This window comes from Ochotona princeps, chromosome 15 (genome assembly GCF_030435755.1).
Source record: "Ochotona princeps isolate mOchPri1 chromosome 15, mOchPri1.hap1, whole genome shotgun sequence".
NCBI classification, from domain to species: Eukaryota; Metazoa; Chordata; class Mammalia; order Lagomorpha; family Ochotonidae; genus Ochotona; species Ochotona princeps.
In genome coordinates, this window is record NC_080846.1 from 4,684,860 (window position 1) to 4,703,425 (window position 18,566).

General features: G+C 50.0%; 1 protein-coding gene and 1 long non-coding RNA gene across 2 annotated transcripts in view; one reads left to right on the top strand and one right to left on the bottom strand.

The window, feature by feature from the left end:
* Positions 1 to 788: 788 nt before the first annotated feature.
* LOC131482049 (uncharacterized) lies at positions 789 to 5,027 on the top strand. The gene is made up of 3 exons (XR_009246732.1): positions 789 to 1,016; positions 3,799 to 3,862; positions 4,891 to 5,027. It is a non-coding gene; the product is annotated as an uncharacterized LOC131482049 (long non-coding RNA).
* Positions 5,028 to 5,069: 42 nt separating this feature from the next.
* XPNPEP3 (X-prolyl aminopeptidase 3) overlaps positions 5,070 to 18,566 on the bottom strand; it is a 38,563-nt gene continuing 25,066 nt past the window's right edge. The window contains exons 4-10 of the mRNA XM_058673405.1: positions 17,394 to 17,596; positions 15,183 to 15,245; positions 12,632 to 12,745; positions 11,634 to 11,719; positions 10,427 to 10,607; positions 7,098 to 7,218; positions 5,070 to 5,253 (exon numbers count right to left, since the gene is read on the bottom strand). Coding sequence (XP_058529388.1) covers positions 5,087 to 5,253; positions 7,098 to 7,218; positions 10,427 to 10,607; positions 11,634 to 11,719; positions 12,632 to 12,745; positions 15,183 to 15,245; positions 17,394 to 17,596 — 935 coding nt within the window. The 3' untranslated portion in view covers positions 5,070 to 5,086. The remainder of the gene's footprint in view (positions 5,254 to 7,097; positions 7,219 to 10,426; positions 10,608 to 11,633; positions 11,720 to 12,631; positions 12,746 to 15,182; positions 15,246 to 17,393; positions 17,597 to 18,566) is intronic.

Here is an 18,566-nt window from a genome sequence, read left to right on the forward strand (position 1 = left end):
GGCTGGGGGCGGAGCATATGGCCACGCCCCTTAAAGGCGCTGGCGCAGGTCTCCCGCCCACCGCAGCCCACCTCCCGTCGGCGGCCGGAGGGGCCGGGGCGGGGCCGGGCGGGGCTGAGGCGACCGCGGCGTTCGCCCGGCTCGCTGTCGCCGCCTTTCCCCCGGGAAGCCCCCGGCCTCTCTTTCGGTTGGGCGGCGGCTGCTTCCTCCACCTCAGCTTGGGCGGCAGCGCTGTTCCTAAGGGCCGATGGCGGGGCGACATGGCGCCCCGCGGTGACCCTTAGCGGACCCTGATCCCACTTAGGGTAGTGACCCTGCGAGGCCCGAGACCGGAGTCTGGCAGGCCCCACACTGGCACTGCCTTGGTTTCCATGATTCCAGTTGAGTAAACGCACTGGGATTCGCGTGGAGATACACACCCCCCATGTCCTCCCCAATGGTGAACCATGTGGGCATCCATCCCAGCCCTACCTTCACCTGCCTAGGAACCTGGGAGATGCCACCTGCCGGCGGCCCTCAGCCGGGAGCCAGCGGTTGGTGAGGGGACGGGAATCCGAGGGCGTGGGTCTGAGGGCACAGGCCCCAGGCACCCTCGTTGCCGGTCCACGTAGGGTCCGGTCTCACTCGAGTCCCTCACTCCTGTGCCTGCGGAGTCTTTGTGAGGCGGCCGACATTGTCGCTGTCACCTGTCGGTGCCCCCCCACCCAAACTTGGCAGTGAGCTGGCTCCGCTGGACCCCTCTCTCGGAAAATCTCCGTTTTAAGAGTCTTAGGAAGATGGTAGGAGTGTGTTAACTCTGATGCTCAACCAGAAGAAAAATTGGAATGGTGTCTGTCTTCATCAAAAACGAATCGCGTGGTAAACACAACTTCAGCTTTGGCAAAGGAAAGCTTGTGAGAGATCTAGGCGTCTGGGAGCCCTCCTAGGGTTCTTAGCCCGAGTGTTGGCACTGATAATGTGTGCCTACAAGACCTCAGACGAGGACCTGAAACCCACAGCAAAACGATTGAGGCCGTGTTTTTTTTTTAAATACATTTTTTTAACTTCCATTTTTTATTATATTTTTGACAATCTTTACATAGTTAATTAGGGTAAAAAGGTCCAAGGGCTACAGGAAAGTGGGTAATACTATTATTTCCATACTGTTTCCTTCATGTACCTGAGGTAAAGGGGAATTTTAAGGGAGAAGCCCCACTCAGTTTCCCACCCATCCCAGGTCCCTGATGTGGGGCATGCTCCAAGGGTCTTGCTCAAGTGGTTTTGATAGTTCAACAGTTATGAATCTCTGCCAGTCTCGCCACTCCAAGCATGATGAGGTCTTTGAAGAATCCATTGATTGACATAGTCCATCATAGAGTCTCCATTTGCCCAGTAGTTCGCTGCCAACATATAGCTGAGGTGGTCGATTAACCTGTTCTGTCTTCTGTCTTTTCTTGGTTAGGGGTCTGAGTCCGGCAGTTTGATTGGGGAGATCCCCAAAGAGACTTTGTCTGAGGTATTCCCATTGTAAGACACATATCATTTGGCTCACCTATTTGTGTGGGTCTCGCATATGGGTGCAGGGTCCCAAGGCTTTGGGCTGTCCTCGACTGCTTTCCCAGACACAAGCAGGGAGCTGGGTGGGAAGCAGGGCCATTGGGATTAGAACCAGCGCCCATATGGGATCCTTGTGCATTCAAGGCAAGAACTTTACCACTAGGACACTGCGCTGAGCCCTAATATGATTATTTTTAAAATGACAGTAACAAATGATTTTCCCTTAGCAGGAAACAATAGCTCTATTTTCAGTGAATAAGTCCATAAAAAGTGACAGCATTTTGTCCCAACTGAATTTATATAAGTGCACAAAAGACATCCAAAGCACTAAGATGCTAACAAATGCTAACAAAGACGGAAGCATTTTTCATTTTTGTGGAGTTCTGTCGGATCAGAACCAGGCTGAGGCTCACTTCAAGGTCAAGGTGCCACGCATGAGGCAACACCAACCAGAAACCCCAGGTGGTTGGTGGCAACCGGATTCTGCTAGATTGCTAGGCTTCAATGATGTACTCACTACTCAAGCAACATGAAAACATTTCAGTTTAAAGAATGTTTGCCCAGGTTCAAAATGTACACTATCCACTTTAAGTTTCACTTCAGGAAAATGAAATTGAAAAGAAAAAAAGACACACCCTAAAAACTTCCTCCCAGCTGGGTCCCTTGTGCTGCCCCTCTACCCATGACCCACTTCCAGTTCGTACAGGTGGACACAAGCAAGCCAGTTACATCAGCAGCGCCTGCCTTGTGGAAGCTGCAGGCTGGGGTCCGGACTCAGGGATCCTGGAACTGTGTAGGACAAGCTCATTGTGTGTTGCTTGATGCCTTGAGGCAAACATAGCCTCAACCTCTGTGGCATTAAGAAACTTGAGGGTTACCCATGGTTCTGAAAAATTGTAACAAAGCTTGGTTTTTCTGTTGTGGTGGGGCCATGACGTGTTTATCTGGAGACTTGCTTGCTGAGTCTCAGTGTCAATGCAGAGCGAACATCTTCACAGGAAAGGTTCTCTGTTAAGCTTGTGGAAGAGGATGCGCGCAGATCACGTTGAAGCTGCCGCCAGAAGCTGCTCCTCAGCCGGGATACTAGCACCACCCAGGTTCCTGCTTATGACAGAGAAACAACAGTGCATCCTGCAATATCTAAGTGACACAGGCCACTCAGAGATGCTTCCTTCCCAAATGTAGGGGTGGAAAACCCCCACGCTAGCTGGGATGTCCTGTCCCAAAGCAGGTTTTCATGTCCGTGTGGTGGTGCAGGTCTTTGGGCTGAAAGACATCTGGGCCACAGCTGAGGCCATGGCGAAGAATGAGTGAAAGCTCACTGCCCTGGGCGTTCTGGTCTGCATGACCAGTTACAGAGGCTCACCGCATCACTGGACAGTTCTGACTCAAGCACTTAGCCGTGCTGGCGGGTCTGGGCCTTGGCTAGGTGAGGATCTGAGTATCTCCAGAACGCTACAGCGGTCACAGGTCACAAGCAACCGCCAGTGACAGCTGCACCAGAACTTGCTTGGGACCCCCTCACAATCTGGACCCTTCCGAGCAGGCTGCTTCACATCAAAGCCCCTGAGGCTTTTGGCGAGAAAGCTGGAGGCCTCTGAGTCAGAGGGAGAAGACAGAAACAACCCAAGGAAAGGGGCAGTGGGGCCCAGAGGCCTGAGGAGTGACAAGTCCGAGCTGCGGATTTCTTTTCCTCCTCTTCTTTTAGAAAGTAACGCAGGCCAGAGAAGTTGGCAGCAGGCGGCAGGGCAGGTGCAGCGCAGATCCTGCTGTGCAGCTGCAAAGTCTGGCAAATCCACGTGTGTGCAGGTGAGCGCTGTCGGAATGTGATGTCCAGCCCACTGGTTCTGATAGTGTGGCCACCGGGCTGCTTTTGGCCCTACGCTCTGCGTTTTCCTGATAGGATGAGCAAACATCTAACACTACAGAAATGTTAGTCCCTCAACTAGTGCCTAATGTCAACATGGAAAAAAACAAAACTAAAACCAAGTCCACCTCAAATATGTGCTCTACTAGTTAGCACATCTTCGGTATTTTGGGCCCATTTCCACGTACAAAGGAGGTGGACACATTGGTTTAGTGCTCCCCTTCACCACAGAGGCCTGGAGTTGGCCATCTGCAGTTATCCAGCCCTGTTTGCTGCAGAAACCTAGCTGTGTATGGCTTTTTATTGCTGCTCTTGTAACATCACGGAAAGATAAGTGATATGATGGGATGCTTACAAATACTTGGTGGTCTCCATATTTTGTTTCCTACCAGCAGTGAAGAGACCAAAGACTGATAAGAGGGGTCTCTGAAAACTGGGTGCCATGACTCTCTTAACAAGGTAAGTGAGGAACTGGACAGAGGCCAGGGCAGAAGCTTCAAGTGTGACCTACCAAAAATCAATGGGGAGGGTGGTATGATGGCTCTGTTGACTAATCCTTTGCCTGCAAGTGCCATCAACCCATATGGGTACTGCTTCATGTCCCGTCTGCTGCATTCCCATCCAGCTCCCAGCAAACACCCTGGGAAAGCAACAGAGGATGGTCTTGGGATCCTGGGCCCATGTGCCCATATGGGAAATTCCTGATCAGCTCTAGCTGTTGCAGCCATTTGGGGAGTGAACTAACCTGATGGAAGATCTCTCTGTCTCTCCTTCTCTCTGTAAATCTGCCTTTCCAATAAAAACACATTTTTTTTTAATAATCTGTAGGATGTCTGGGAAAGGAGCATCTTGAAATTAAAAGGTTTTGTTTGAGAGACAGAGAGGAGGAAAAGAGGAGAGAAAGCCCTCCACTGGTTTATTCCCCAAATGCTGCAACAGCTGGGTCAGGGCTGGGCTACAGCCAGCGGGCATTTCAGCTGGTGGCCGAAGGGACAGGCCCAGTGGCCCTTCAGAAACCATTGTGAAACTGACAAGCACAGACGGCTGCAAGCTGGGGACTGCAGCCGCCACACGAACCTTTCCACTCTTTTGTTTTCTTGCTGAGAATCTAAATGCTTCCTGGGTCTCCGGCAACCAAACAGCATGACAGGCTTGCCATTCCTCGCTTCAGCGCCCACGTCCCTGGAGTTGGGGCTGTGGCTGGACGGTGAGATGGCAGCCCAGCAGGGCCTGGGGGCTCCGGTGGCCGCAGAAGCCACCAGGATCTGCGGCATGTGGGCGGGGGTGGGAGCCTGCCTGCCCACAGCCACGGGCAGCTTAGTTCTGAATCTAACCTCATAGAGACGGCGTGTGACGCAGAGAGCCGGGGCAGCTGAGCAGAGCAGAGCCTTTTCTACATGTTTGTGTCACTGGAATGCATAAACACGTCACCAAGACCTTTTGTAACATTTCAAAACTAACACTCGCTTTGGTCCTTAATTCTACAGAATTAAAGTTACCAAAACCAGCAATGACATACCACTCAAAAATTCATTTTTCTTAAAAAAAAAAAAGCCAAGCAGGTGATGACAGCCACACACACTGCCACGCTCCCAGAGGGAGCACCTGTGCAGCGGTGCCCACACCCCCCCAAGGGGCACAGTGCTGGCAGCCCGCGTCCCCCCCGTGGCCCTGAGGTGCCCGTCATGAGGCCCTGCTGCAGATCTGTTCGATGTCTCTCAGCTCTTTGGGACAATCTGCAGAAAGGACGAGGGGCAAGTCTGGGGTCACCACGACATCATCTTCAATCCGTATGCCGAGGCCTCGGAACTTCTCCGGCGCATGGCGGTCGTCCTCCGGAATATAAATGCCTGAGAAGTAAAACGAGAACGCGCTGATCAGCAACAACAATTGAGTGACCAGGATGCGTGAGTTCACCTCTCCGTGTCAAAATGTCTTCACAGTCCCCGGTAGAGACAGCTGTGAGGGTCAAGCGAGAGACCACATGTCAGCGTGTCTGGTGCATAACAGCCAAGCAATGCTGGCTACAGTTCTTCCTGGTATTTTGTATATTAGACCACAGGCACCACACAAACACAATAGCTTCATTTTGAAAACTTATTTATTTGAAAGGGGGAGTTGAGAGAAGAGAGAGAGAGGAAGAGACAGAGAGATACCTTCCATCCTCTGGTACACCCCACAAGTGGCTCAGCAGCAGGCCCGTGCCCGGCTGCAGCTAGAAGCCAGAGCTCCTCCCACTTCTCCCACACTCGGCTAAGCTCTGCTGCTTTCCCAGGCTCCTCCGTGAGGGGATGGTCAGAGTGGAGTGGCCAGGACATGAGTCAGCACTCAGACGGGATGCTACTGCTGCAGGTGGCAGTCTACCCTGCCAGGACACAATGCCAGTCCCAGGGACAATGGCACTCCATTGAAATAAAGTGTATTTCAAGATATTTTAAATGTGTTAAACATTTACATATTCTCATCCTTAACAACCAGAAACTGCAGTCATTATGTTCTCCCCTCCCCCAAACAGTAAAATAAGAAACAGAAAGTTTTCATGCCCAAGCACGTTCTCTAACCATCAAGTTGTACATATACCAGGTATTATCCTTTAAAAGAAAGTGTGGGGCCCGGCGCGATGGCGTAGTGGTTAAGGTCCTCGCGTTGCACGCGCCGGGATCCCATATGGTCGCTGGTTCTAACCCCTGCAGCCCTGCTTCCCATCCAGCTCCCTGCTTGTGGCCTGGGAAAGCAGTCGAGGACGGCCCAAAGCCTTGGGACCCTGCACCTGCGTGGGAGATCCAGAAGAAGCTCCTGGCTTTGGATTGGCTCAGCTCCAGCCATTGCGGCCGCTTGGGGAGTGAACCATCGGACGGAAGATCTTCCTCTCTGTCTCTCCTCCTCTGTATATCCACCTTTCCAATAAAAATAAGTAAATCTTAAAAAAAAAAGTGTGAATTTCCCTTAGCATGCTCACGAACGGATTTTGTGATAGGAAGAAAGTGATCAGCAAAGAAAAACCTACTTAAGGTCCAACACAGCACTCCCCGCTGACAAGGCTGGGCTAAATGACATCCAAGCAGACAGTAGTGTATGCTTCCCAGAGCTCACAGGCCTATTCCCAGCCCCAGTTTGTAAAATCTACAGGTGAGAACATTGGAAGCCGCAGCGGCAGTCTGTTATGACGATGACGCAGCGTCAGTGCTGGAGAACCAAGCTCAGCAGCCCAGTCTTCACTCAGCTGTGGCCCCAACACAACGGCTATGGAGCTCATGAGAATGGAACACAGCGTCCAGGCCTGGGGCAGCACGGGGTGGTGCAGAGCAGGGTGGACACCGGGCAAACTGCGTCTGTGGCATGCGTGCCCTGGGCTCTGGGGCCCCTGAGCAGCCCCTACACCTAAGTGACTGGGAGACCAGGACAAAGTGGCCCTGGCAGAGGCGGGGGGAAAAAGATACATTTCTTAATATCTAATAATAGAAAGTATTCCCCATGTGCTGTTTATTGGAGGAGTCAAACAAATTGTGCGATGTTAAATAAGACAGCTCAAGATAAATCCAACATAAAGTGACTTTTTACACCCATGAGGCTGCTTTCCTGTTTCTTCAAATTTAATTACATTGCTTTCAGCGAAAACTGACCACGTTCCCCTGCCCTGTTGCTCCACGCTGCTTGGGACCAGGGACCAGGGACGGCCCAGGCCTCCCCTTACCGGGCTCCAGCGTAATCACCATCCCGGGCTGCAGAGGGAGGGATCGGGGCATGTCTGGAGTGTCGTGGACGTCCATGCCAAGGTAGTGGCCAACGTGATGAGGGCAGTATTTTTGAGCAGCCTGGAAATGATAAATGCCACAGAATTACTAGAGCAGTAACTTCGTCAGGTCAAAGATCTAGGAGACATGCGGATACGCCTTCCCCATTGCTCTGTCAGCTTAGTTTTTCAATTTTTATTTATTTGAAAGGGACTGAAAGCAGGCGAGCGAGCGAGAATCAAAGATCTTCCATTGACTCAATGCACATTCACTGCTGGCAGCTGCTGCAGCCCAACGGCAGAAGGCAGAACTCAACTCGGGACTCTGCTGGGGTGGCAGGGATCCAAGTTCATGGGCTGTCACCGGCTGCCTCCCTGCTGCTACAATCACAAGGGGAGCTGGAACTTGACCCCAAGTACTCTGATATGGGATATGGTGTCACCAAATGCCTGCCCCCTGCTGCTTGTGTTTAACCCATCCTTGGCCAAATGCTTAAGAGAGAAACTACTACCTCATCCGCAGTTATGCCGATGGCACTTCTGCTCTCCCTAGTAAGTGTACTGCACACAGCAATGTGTGGATCCCAACAGACTGCGGCGCATGGAGATCTCCTTCGGGAAGTGGGGACAGAGGTGTCTCCAGTGCCCACGGCTGCCCGGGAGGCCTGTTCTGGAGGCTCTCAGTAGCTCACAGCGCCTTGTGGAGAACTTGGCCACTGTGGATATTTTCTTTTTAAGGTTTATCTATTTATTGGACACGCAGAGTTACAGAGAGAACAAGAGCCAGACACAGAGAGAGATCTTCTGTCCATTGGTTCACTTCCCAAATAGTCACAGCAGCTGAAACTGGGCCAGGCCAACGCCAGGAGCCAGGGGCTTCTTCTGTGTGTCTCATGCGAGTGTGGGGACCCCAGCTTCTAAGTCACCTTGTGCTGCTTCCAGGAGCCTTAGCAGGGAGCTGGATGGACAATGCAGCAATTGGGTCTCAAACCGCCTCCATGTGGGATGGCAGCATTGCTGGGGGTAGCTGTACCTGCCATGCCACAACGCCAGCCATCAGCACGGTTATTATCTTTTGTTTTCTAGTTTGCAAAGCACAATTTATTTAGGAAAGGGAAAGAGAGAACTCATGTCATCGTGACAGGAAGGGGCTCCAAGGGAGCAAAGTCCCAGCAGTGTGGAGATGTCTATAAGTTAGCTAGGAGTTTGTTGGTCCAAGCAACAGAAGCGTGGAGCTTCTTGTCCACTGATAACAGAAGTGCCAGCAGCCTAAATCTGGAGGTGGAGGACTATTACTAGTACGCATGACTTAACACCTAGCATTTTAATTTTTATTTTAAAAAAATGTAAAAAACACATTTATTTTTATTTATTTGAAAGGCAAAATTATAGGGAGAAAAAAGGAGAGGGCAAGAGAGAGATATTGGGCCCGGCGGCATGGCCTAGCGACTAAAGTCCTCGCCTTGAACGCACCGGGATCCCATATGGGCGCCACTTCCCATCCAGCTCCCTGCTTGTGGCCTGGGAAAGCAGTCGAGAACAGCCCAAAGCTTTGGGACCCTGCACCCACGTGGGAGACCTGGAAGAGGTTCCAGGTTCCCGGCTTCAGATCGGCGCAGCCTCGGCCGTTGCGCTCACTTGGGGAGTGAAACATAGGATGGAAGATCTTCCTCTCTGTCTCTCCTCCTCTCTGTATATCTGACTTTGTAATAAAATAAATAAAGCTTAAAAAAAAAAAGAGAGAGAGAGATATCTTCATCTTCTGGTTCATTCCCTAGATGACTAATGTCTAGAGCTGGGGCAGACACCAGCCAGGAAACCAGGAGGTTCTTCTGGGTCTCCCACATGGGCACAGGGCCCAAGAACTTGGGTCATCTTCTACTGCTTTCCCAGGCACATTAGCAGGCACTGGGACTCAACCTGGCACCCGTATGGGATGCCAGAATCACAGGAAAAAGCTTTTACTTGCTACTCCTCAATGCTGTCTTCTGGTATTTCAATTCTAAAGGTCAATGTTTAAAGGCTTAAAGATTAATGTAAGATTCTACATTATTATGGAACACCCTCATAATTTGGGTATAGACAAAACTCATTAGAAGACATTGGCCCCTGGGCTCGGCGGCGTGGCCTAGTGGCTAAGTTCCTCGCCTTGATCCCATATGGCCGCTGGTTCTAATCCCGGCAGCTCCACTTCCTCTCTATCTCTCCTCCTCTCAGTATATCTGACTTTGTAATCAAAATAAAATAAATCTTTAAAAAAAAAAAAAAAAAGAAGACATTGGCCCCTGAACATATTGCTAAACTTTCTGTAATATGCAACAAACATTTGACCTTCATAACCTCCACAAAAGGACAGAGTTAAGTTCCAGGGGAGGGCACAGTAGCATAGCGGTAAGCTGGATACACACATCTTGTATCAGAGTTCTGGTTCAAGTCCTGGTTCTTCCACTTCGAAATCCATCCACCTGCTAACGCATCCTGGGAAGCCAGGCACTTGGGTCTCTGTCATCCACATGGGAGATGTGGATGGAGTTCCTGGCTCCTGGCTTCAGCTGGACCAGTGCTGACTGCTGCGGGCCTTTGGAGAGTGGAGGTAAGATCTCTGCTTTTCTTTCTTTCTCTGACACTCTTTCAAATAAATACATGAATAGTTTTTCTTAAAAAACATTTTAAAGAGCTAACTCTTCTTTCTTTTTTTGTTTTCAAATATAGTTTTAAGTCTGTTATTACATTTTATTTAAAGTCAGAGAGAGAGAGAGATGGACAGACAGAAAGGAGGGATTTCCTAGCCCCCGGTTCACTCTACAAATGCCTGTAACAGTCAGAGCTGTGCCAGGTTTAAACCTGGAACTAGGAATTCAATCCTGGTATCCCACAGGGGTGGCAGGGACCAAAGCATCTAAGTCATCACCACTGTCCCCCAGGGTAACCATCAGCAGGAAGCTAGAACTGGGAACAGAGTTGGGATTCGAACTCAGGCACTCTGACTGGGATTTGGTGCACGAACTGGTGGCTTAGCTGCTAGGCCAGAAACAAAACGGAACCCTCTTCCTTTTACTAGCCCCTTCCAGCCTGTCTCTTTCAAATACCAGGCTGGTCCTGCAGCTGGCAATGACTCAGAATGTGCTGCCATCTTCTGGGAGATATGGGAACTGAGTCTCTTTGTTTTAAGTGGAAGCCAAATCCTCACAGAGAAAGAACACCATGACCATTTCTGTCTGATGAGCTTTGTACAATGTGGAAACCAGGGAGCGTGTGAGGTGCTGAGAGCCGGGGCTGCAGCAGGGTACCCGGAAGGCACTGTTGTCCTGGAGGTTCTTCCCGATGCCCAGCTCCTCCAGCTTCTGGCCGGTCAGGGATAGCATCAGGCTGTAGATGTTCTCCAAGCTCGTCCCAGGAGAGCACAGGGCCAGACATTCCTTCTGGATCTCCAGAACAGCTTCGTAGAGTTCTGCCTGAGGTGCGGTGAACCTGAGGGGAGAGAACCGGCCACTGAACTCAGAGGCACCTATGCAAGTGCAGCAAGACAGCTGCTTCAGGCTCAACAGGAAACTCCAGCAGACAGCACACCCACATGCGGTGTCGGGGCTGCAGGTGGAGGACTAACCTACTGAGCCATCCTGTTGGTCCCTGTTCACTTTTTTAAATAGTCTTTCAGTACACAGAAAATTTTATTTTAATGGTCTAATTTATCAATTTCATTTTATGATTTACTCTGAGTTTTTAAACATTTTGAATACTCTCAGGTTTTAAAAATACTTTTTTTTTAATTTATGTATTTTTATTGGAAATGCTGATCAATTTACAGAGAGGAGAGACAGAGAAAGATCTTCCATCTGCTGGTTCACTGCCCAAGTAATCACAATGGCTAGAGGTGAACCAAACCAAAATGAGGAGCCAGAAGCTTCTTCTGGGTCTCCCACTTTGGGTGCAGGGTCCCAAGGCTTTGGGCCGTTCTTCACCGCTTTCCCAGGCCACAAGCAGGGAGCTGGATGGGAAGTGAGTGAAGCAGCCGAGATTAGAACTGGTGCCATTATGTATCCCGGCTAATGCAACACAGACTTTAACCAATAGGCTACTGTGCTGAGCCCAAAAATAAATAAATCTTAAGAGCTTGGCACAATGGCTTCATTGGCTAATCTTCCCCCTTCAAGTGCCAGGATCCCATATGGATGCCAGTTTATGTCCTGGCTGTTCAGCTTCCCATCCAGCTCCCTGCTTGTGACCTGGGAAAGCAGTTGAGGACAGCCCAAAGCCTTGGGACCCTGCACCCACATGGGAGATCCAGAAGAAGCTCCTGGCTTCAGATCAGCTCAGCTCTGGCCATTGCAGCAGCTTGGGGAGTGAATCAGCACACGGAAGATTTTTGTTTCCTGTGTCCTTCTCTCTGTAGATCTGCCTTTCCAGTGAGAATAAATAAATCTACAAATAAATAAATCTTAGAAGAAACAACAAAAGTCGTGAGATGAGATGCGCATTATTCAGTAGAAGCCCTACCTGCCACTGACGGGCCACGTACGGGTGATGTCACTCACATAACAGGAAGTCTCGCAGCCTCCATCCAGCAGCACCATCTCCCCATCCTGGAACAGAGTGAGACAGGCTGAAGCGAGCGGTTCATCAGCAGATGTTATTTCCTGCTCATTTAACCCGGACGTTTTAAACAGCTCTCATCTACAGGAAACTTGGCTCTGCTTCTTTCCCATAAGAAACATACCAGATAATTCTTTCCAATGAATTCAGATAAGTGCAATAAAGGTGGTATAATATACTGGTCAAATACTGCAACCAGGCTCTTTGATTTGAATTATTAGGTATAAATACCAGCATATCACAAAAACCATCATCATCATTCATTGCAAAATTCCTATTTAAGTTGGTACCTTGGTTCTTATATAAGCAAAAAGAACAGCTAACTTTTTTTTTTTTTTCACACTTTAAAGTGTTACAAAGAGAGACATATAGAAACTTCATCTGGGTCTTCCATGTGGTTGCAGGGGCCCAAGTACTCGGACCATCCTGCACTGTTTTCTTGACAGATTAGCAGAAAGTTGGAAGTGGAAAAGCCAGCACACAGACCTGCACCCATACGGGACGCTAGCGTTGTAGGCGGAGTGCCGGGCGTTACGTCACTGCCCGGATCTGTATCTGAGCATGAAGAAATGGATTTAAAGGGATACACATTCTTGTGCATAATCACGTGGGAGTAAAAGTATAAAAAAGTCTGTTTCCTCAGTGACGTTCTGCCTGAAACCAGGTTTCACCCACTGTTGTTGATGTAAGTGCTTAGAGCCATGTGATGGCTGGAAATGAACACACAAGAGGGCACACTTGGCTATGTGCACAGGGCTACTGTGAGGATCAAATGAGCTAATTTCTATAGTTACTTTATAAAAAAGAAAATGCTTTTCAAGTGGTACGCTGTCCTGCCAGGTTACGGCCTTCCCCAGGAGACCTGCCCGAGCGGCAGCAGCACTGTGGCGTGCCTCGTATACCTTGATGAGCTGGTTATTCTTCACGTAGTGCAATGTGTTGGACCGATTACCACCAGCAACCACGGGAGGGTAGGCTAAGATGTCGGCGCCCCGAGCCCGGCATTCAAATTCAAACTGTGGAAACAACACCAACAAGGGTATGACTCCAAGGGTTTCCTCAGGGCTACTCAGTCCAGGCTCTCCCCAACACTGAGCCTCTAGCTAGCGCTGACACCAAGTCACAACTTGAGCACTGGTCATGTCTCAGCAAACTTTCCATGCTGTCACAACAGTCCATTTCTTTTCTTCTTACCTCACCCACTATAATCTATGCTGTAGAGTCCTTTTATTTTTAAGATTTATTTATTTTTATTGCAATGTCACATATACAGAGAGGAGAGACAGAGAGGATGATCTTCTGTCTGATGATTCACTCCCCAAGTGACCACAATGGCTGGTACAAAGCCAGGAGCCAGGAGCCTCCTCTGGGTCTCCCACGCGGGTGCAGTGTCCCAATGCATTGGGCCGTCCTTGACTGCTTTCCCAGGCCACAAGCAGGGAGCTGGATGGGAAGCAGGGCCGCCGGGATTAGAACCGGCGCCCATATAGGATCCCAGCACTTTCAAGATGAGGACTTGGGCCACTAGGCCACGCGCCGGGCCCAAGTCTTTTATTAACCTCATTACTATTATTACTACTTTTAATGTTTATTATGTATTTTCATCTATTTGAAGGTCAGAGTGACTGTTGGGAGGATGGGCAGAGCGAGAAAGAGGGGAGAGACAGGAAAACAGTAAGAGAGAAAGGCAAAGATTGATTCATCTCACTGGCTCACTCGCCAAACATCTGTCAGTAGCTAGGGCTGGTCCAGCAGGAGCCAGAAGTGTGGAACCCTATTATGATTTTCCATGTGGGAGACGGAGCCCCGAGGCTTGGGCCATTCTCTATCGCCTCCCAGAATGCACAGCAGGAACATGGATTGGAAGCACAGGCTCTGGAGTAGAACTGGAACCTGTGGGATGATGGGTCCCAGCGGGCAGGTAAGTGACTGGCCAAACTCTCTCCCCTCATTACTTTTTTTTTTTAAAGATTTATTATTACTGGAAAGCCAGATATACAGAGAGGAGGAGAGACAGAGAGGAAGATCTTCCCTCCGACGATTCACTCCCCAAGTGAGCCGCAACGGGCCGGTGCGCGCTGATCCGAAGCCGGGAACCAGGAACCTCTTCCGGGTCTCCCACGCGGGTGCAGGGTCCCAAAGCTTTGGGCCGTCCTCGACTGCTTTCCCAGGCCATAAGCAGGGAGCTGGATGGGAAGTGGAGCTGCCGGGATTAGAACCGGCGCCCATATGGGATCCCGTGGCATTCAAGGCAAGGACTTTAGTCACTAGGCCATGCCGCCGGGCCCACCCCTCATTACTTTTAAATTTATTTATTTAATTTATTTGAAAGGCAGTGAGCGAGAGACAGAAAGAGAGAGAACAATCTTGTATTCTTTGGTCCACTCCCCAAATGGCCTCAATAGTCAGGATGGGGGCAGCCAAAGCTAGAATGCTGGAACTATTTTATGTTTCCCACATGGCTGGCAGGGACCCAATACTGAGGCCATCAACTGTGCCTGCCAGGTGCAAAGTAGTAGGAAGTTGGGTGGAAAGTGCAGAGAGCTGGGAGTTGAACCAAGCGCTCCATCATGAGATGTCAGTACCCCAAGCAGCACTTAACATGTTTTTAAATTCATTTGAAAGGCAGAGTCAGAGAAAGGAGTAGAGACAGAGACAGGTCTTCCATCTGCCGACTGTCTCCCCATATGGCAGCAATGGCTGGAGCCGGGCCGGGCCAAAGCCAGGAATTTCTTCCACGTCTCCCATGCGGATGCAGGAGCCTGGGTACTCTGGCCACCTTCTGCTGTTTTCCCAGGTGCGTTAGCAGGGAGCTGAAGTGGGGTAGCAGAGTCAAGAACCGGTGTCCATATGGGACACTGGTGACACAGGTAGAGGCTTGAGGGGCTATGGCACAATACTACTACACTCATCCCTCACCTCTAGGAGTAAATCTGCTCCTTTCTGAGTGCTCCCTAAACTTCCTACTATTTCCAAGTGAAGTCTAGAAGACAAGAGAAACTCCACAGACGCTGAGTCCACAGGTATAATCATGTCAGGTTATCACTTGCTTGTTCTTATTTAAACACAGCATAGCTTATATTTTAAACAACAGTGTTTAGTTTCTAAATAGCTACCAATCTAATTATCTGGAAAAGTGAAGGAAAAAAAAAAAAAAAGAAAATGCTGTCGCTCTTCCTGGTTTCATGGATCTAGGATGGAGCGAGCCTAGTGAGCATGCGCCCAGTGCTAGGCGCTGCTGCCCATGGTGCGCCGCCACACTCACCTGAGCAAGTCACCGGAGCTGCTTTGCCAGGGTCTTTACCTGTAGCACTGTAGGTTTTCTAATCATCTAATAAAGGCCCAAAGACCCCTGGGAACCTAATCCTGCCCACAGCACGCAGAGTCCACGGCAGGTTGCTGGCAAGTGTGTGACAGTGTGGCACCCTTGTCTCCACCCTGCCCGGGGCTCACCTTAGCATAGAGAAAGGCCTCATCCACGGGGGCTTTACTGGCGAACATGGTCTCTATGAAAGCCTGCAGAAAGAAAGGAGGATGCAATGAAAACAGCCTCATCCTTACAATGCTATACACCTAAACGTTCCGAACACATCAATAAAAAGCACTCCCCCTCGCCCGGTGCTATCAACCTGAAGCTGTGACCGTGGGTATAATAGCATAGTTTTCTTAGGGGAAAAATCACCACTTTGAGGATGGCTGTGCAGTTGTGTGAGGACACCAGGTAGTGCCTTCCAGGGCCACAGCGTTCCAGATGTAAGCCCGTTAGGTTCTTGATCCTGGACATCCCAGCCTCCAAAATTGGGAGGAAGCACACTCCTACTGTTGTTAAATGACTCGGGCTCAGGGATCCTGATACAGCGGCATAAACAGACCAAGCCAAACACATCAGTCACATCTAGGTAAGGAGATGCTGTGAGCTGTGAGCACAGGCAGATCAGGACCGCAACAGGGCTGTCCCAGCGTGAGCACTGCTGACCAGGGGCCGCACTGCTCTGCCGCAGGGGGCTGGCCTGCTCAGTGCAAGGTGTGAGGGGAACCACTGACCTGTGTCCACTAGGAGACAAAACTCCCCACCGAGAGCCACCTTCCCACAATACAAGTATTTTTATTAGTCTGTCACTGTCATGTCTTGTGTGTATCTTATCTTTTAAAGATTTATTTGCTTAAATATTTATTTTTTATCTGAAAGACAGATTTTACAGAGAGGAGACAGCACTCCCATCCGCTGGTTCAAAACCGGGCGCCAGGAGCTTCTTCCAGGTCTCCCACGTGGGTGCAGGGTTCCAAGCACTGGGGCCCTCCTCAGCTGCTTTCCCGGGCCATAAGCAGGGAGCTGGATGGGAAGTGGAGCAGCTGGGACTTGAACCAGCGCCCATATGGGATGCATAGGTGGAGGATCAGCTGGCTACGTCGCTGCACTGGACCACGGTATCCTATTTTTGTAAAAGTTCATAATTCCCTATGCTGCCCTGTTCTAAGAAAAGGGTTTTGATTAGTTTGCATGGATAATTAAGAATAGTTAAACAAAAGCAAGGCACAGCAAGCATAAAGCTCAACATGACAACGCACCCCTGGACCGTCCTCGCTAGGATGCCAGCATCGGCAGGCCACGGGCGCATCCCTTGGTTTCCTAGCAGCTAATTTGATAGGAAAACTTTGTCAGTGACACAATTCCCAGTGTCAGCAGGACAAAAACAAACCAGAGGTCACTGCGTGACTGAGACGGCTGAGACGGAGCACTGAGGTCTGAGTCCTGGTTCTACTGCCCGCTCCAGCTTCCTGCTAGCCGACCCTGGAAGGCAGCAGCTCATGGCTGGGTCTCGGTACTCCTTGGGACATCCGCACTGCCTCCCCGGCTCTTGGCTGCAGCCTGGTTCAGGCCTGACTCTCGCAGGCATCTGAAGGGATGAGCCAGCGATGGGAGTGCTCTGTCGCTGTCTCTCAAATAAGTTGACACAACAGAAAGAACAGTCTGGGGCAGACTCAGCTCCAGCCACTGCGGCTGTCTGGGGAGTGAACTGTGGGATGGAAGACCTTCTCTCTGTTGCTCCTTCTCTTCGAAAACCTGATTTGCCTTTCCAATAAATATAAATAAATTAAAAAAAAATACATAAAACAGAGGGAGCTACATTTATTTTGTAAGATTTGAGCATGTTAGGCCCGGCACGGTAGCCTAGTGGCTAAAGTCCTCGTCTCGCATGCGCTGGGATCCTATATGGACTCTGGTTCTAACCCCTGCAGCCCCACTTCCCATCCAGCTCCCTGCTTGTGGCCTGGGAAAGCAGTCGAGGACGGCCCAAAGCTTTGGGACCCTGCCCCCATGTGGGAGACTCGGAAGAGGCTCCTGGCTCCTGGCTTTGGATTGGCTCAGCTCTGGGCGTTACAGTTGCTTGGGGAGTGAATCTCAATGGAAGATCTTTCTTCTCTCCTCCTCTCTGTGTATCTGACTTTCCAATAAAAATAAATACATCTTAAAAAAAAAAAGAAAAAGAACTGAGCATGTCTCCAGGTCTGTTAATGAAACCTACAGCGGTAGAAACTGGGTGCTAATCTGCTTGTGAAGCTATCACTGCACTGGGGTCTAGGACCTCAGGGTGCCCACTGAACCCCAAAACTGCGTGACGTTCTTAATGCAGAGAAAAGCTTCCTCAGTAGGAGCCACACCTGTGAGGTCAGCTTCCCGGCGACCTGCATCCGCTCAATTTCTGCAGGAGATTTGACGAGCCGCAGGCGATGCACCAGCTGCCGGACGCGCTGCACCTTGTTCCTGCTCCTGGCCTTGGCCTCCGTCAGCCGCTGCATGTAGTCAGAATGCAGCTGTGCGTGAGAAGGCTTCAGCCAGTCATACCAGACTGTGCTGCTCTCAGCTTAGGGCGAGAAGCCACAAAAGAAGCTTACAAGAAAAGTAACAGCCCGAAGCAAGAGACATCATCGCTTGTAATTACTTCAACAAGAGTCACAAGTACAGCATAAAATCCACAGTGTGGGACTCTGAAGGTTACCCCAAACTTCCAAGTATTTGATGGGTTGATCATAAAAAAATACTGCCAGACCATTTTCTGAAAATGGCAAGATATTCTGGGACTGAATATATTCAATAGAATTTTTGGTCCTAAATTTCAGTATTCTTAATAAATACGATATAGAGAACTACAGTTTCATTTAAGGTTTGCTTTTGCTTATTCCTTGTTAAAGAACAAATATAGAACTAGAAGCACTGCTCCATAACTGTACACAGAAGGAAAACGTGCTGGGGTCACAAGCTATGGCTGAAGAGCCTCACGGCTTCACGGAAGACCTCGCTCCCGCCCGCTTTAGAGCGACCATTCACCGCTGGACAAACACGGCAGCTGATGACAGGCGCTCAGCCGCACTGCACACGCTCTGTCAGATCTGCTGTTGGCAACCGTGCCGGGAATACTCGCAGTTCACTATTTCGCAAAGGAAACGGTTTGCATTTCCTTGAGCTAAGTGGTGAGAAGGCTCGTCATAAAATGATTTGCACTTAACACCAGGCCTACTTTTGTACTTTTTCCTCCTAGTAGATTACGACCAGGATTCCTAACAACTGAAACACTGTGCAGTTCATGTGATTAAAACACCACTCTGAGGGCCCGGTGTGATAGCCTAGTGGCTAAATCCTCGCCTTGTAACTTGCAGGATCCCATACAGGCGAGGGTTCATATCGCGGCTGCTCCATTTCCCATGCAGCTCCCTGCTGGTGGTCTGGGAAAACAGAAGAGGATGGCCTAAGGCCTTGAGACCCTGTACCCTCTTGAGACCCGGAGGAAGCTCCTGGGTTCTGGCTTCAGATCAGCTCAGCTCTGGCCATTGCAG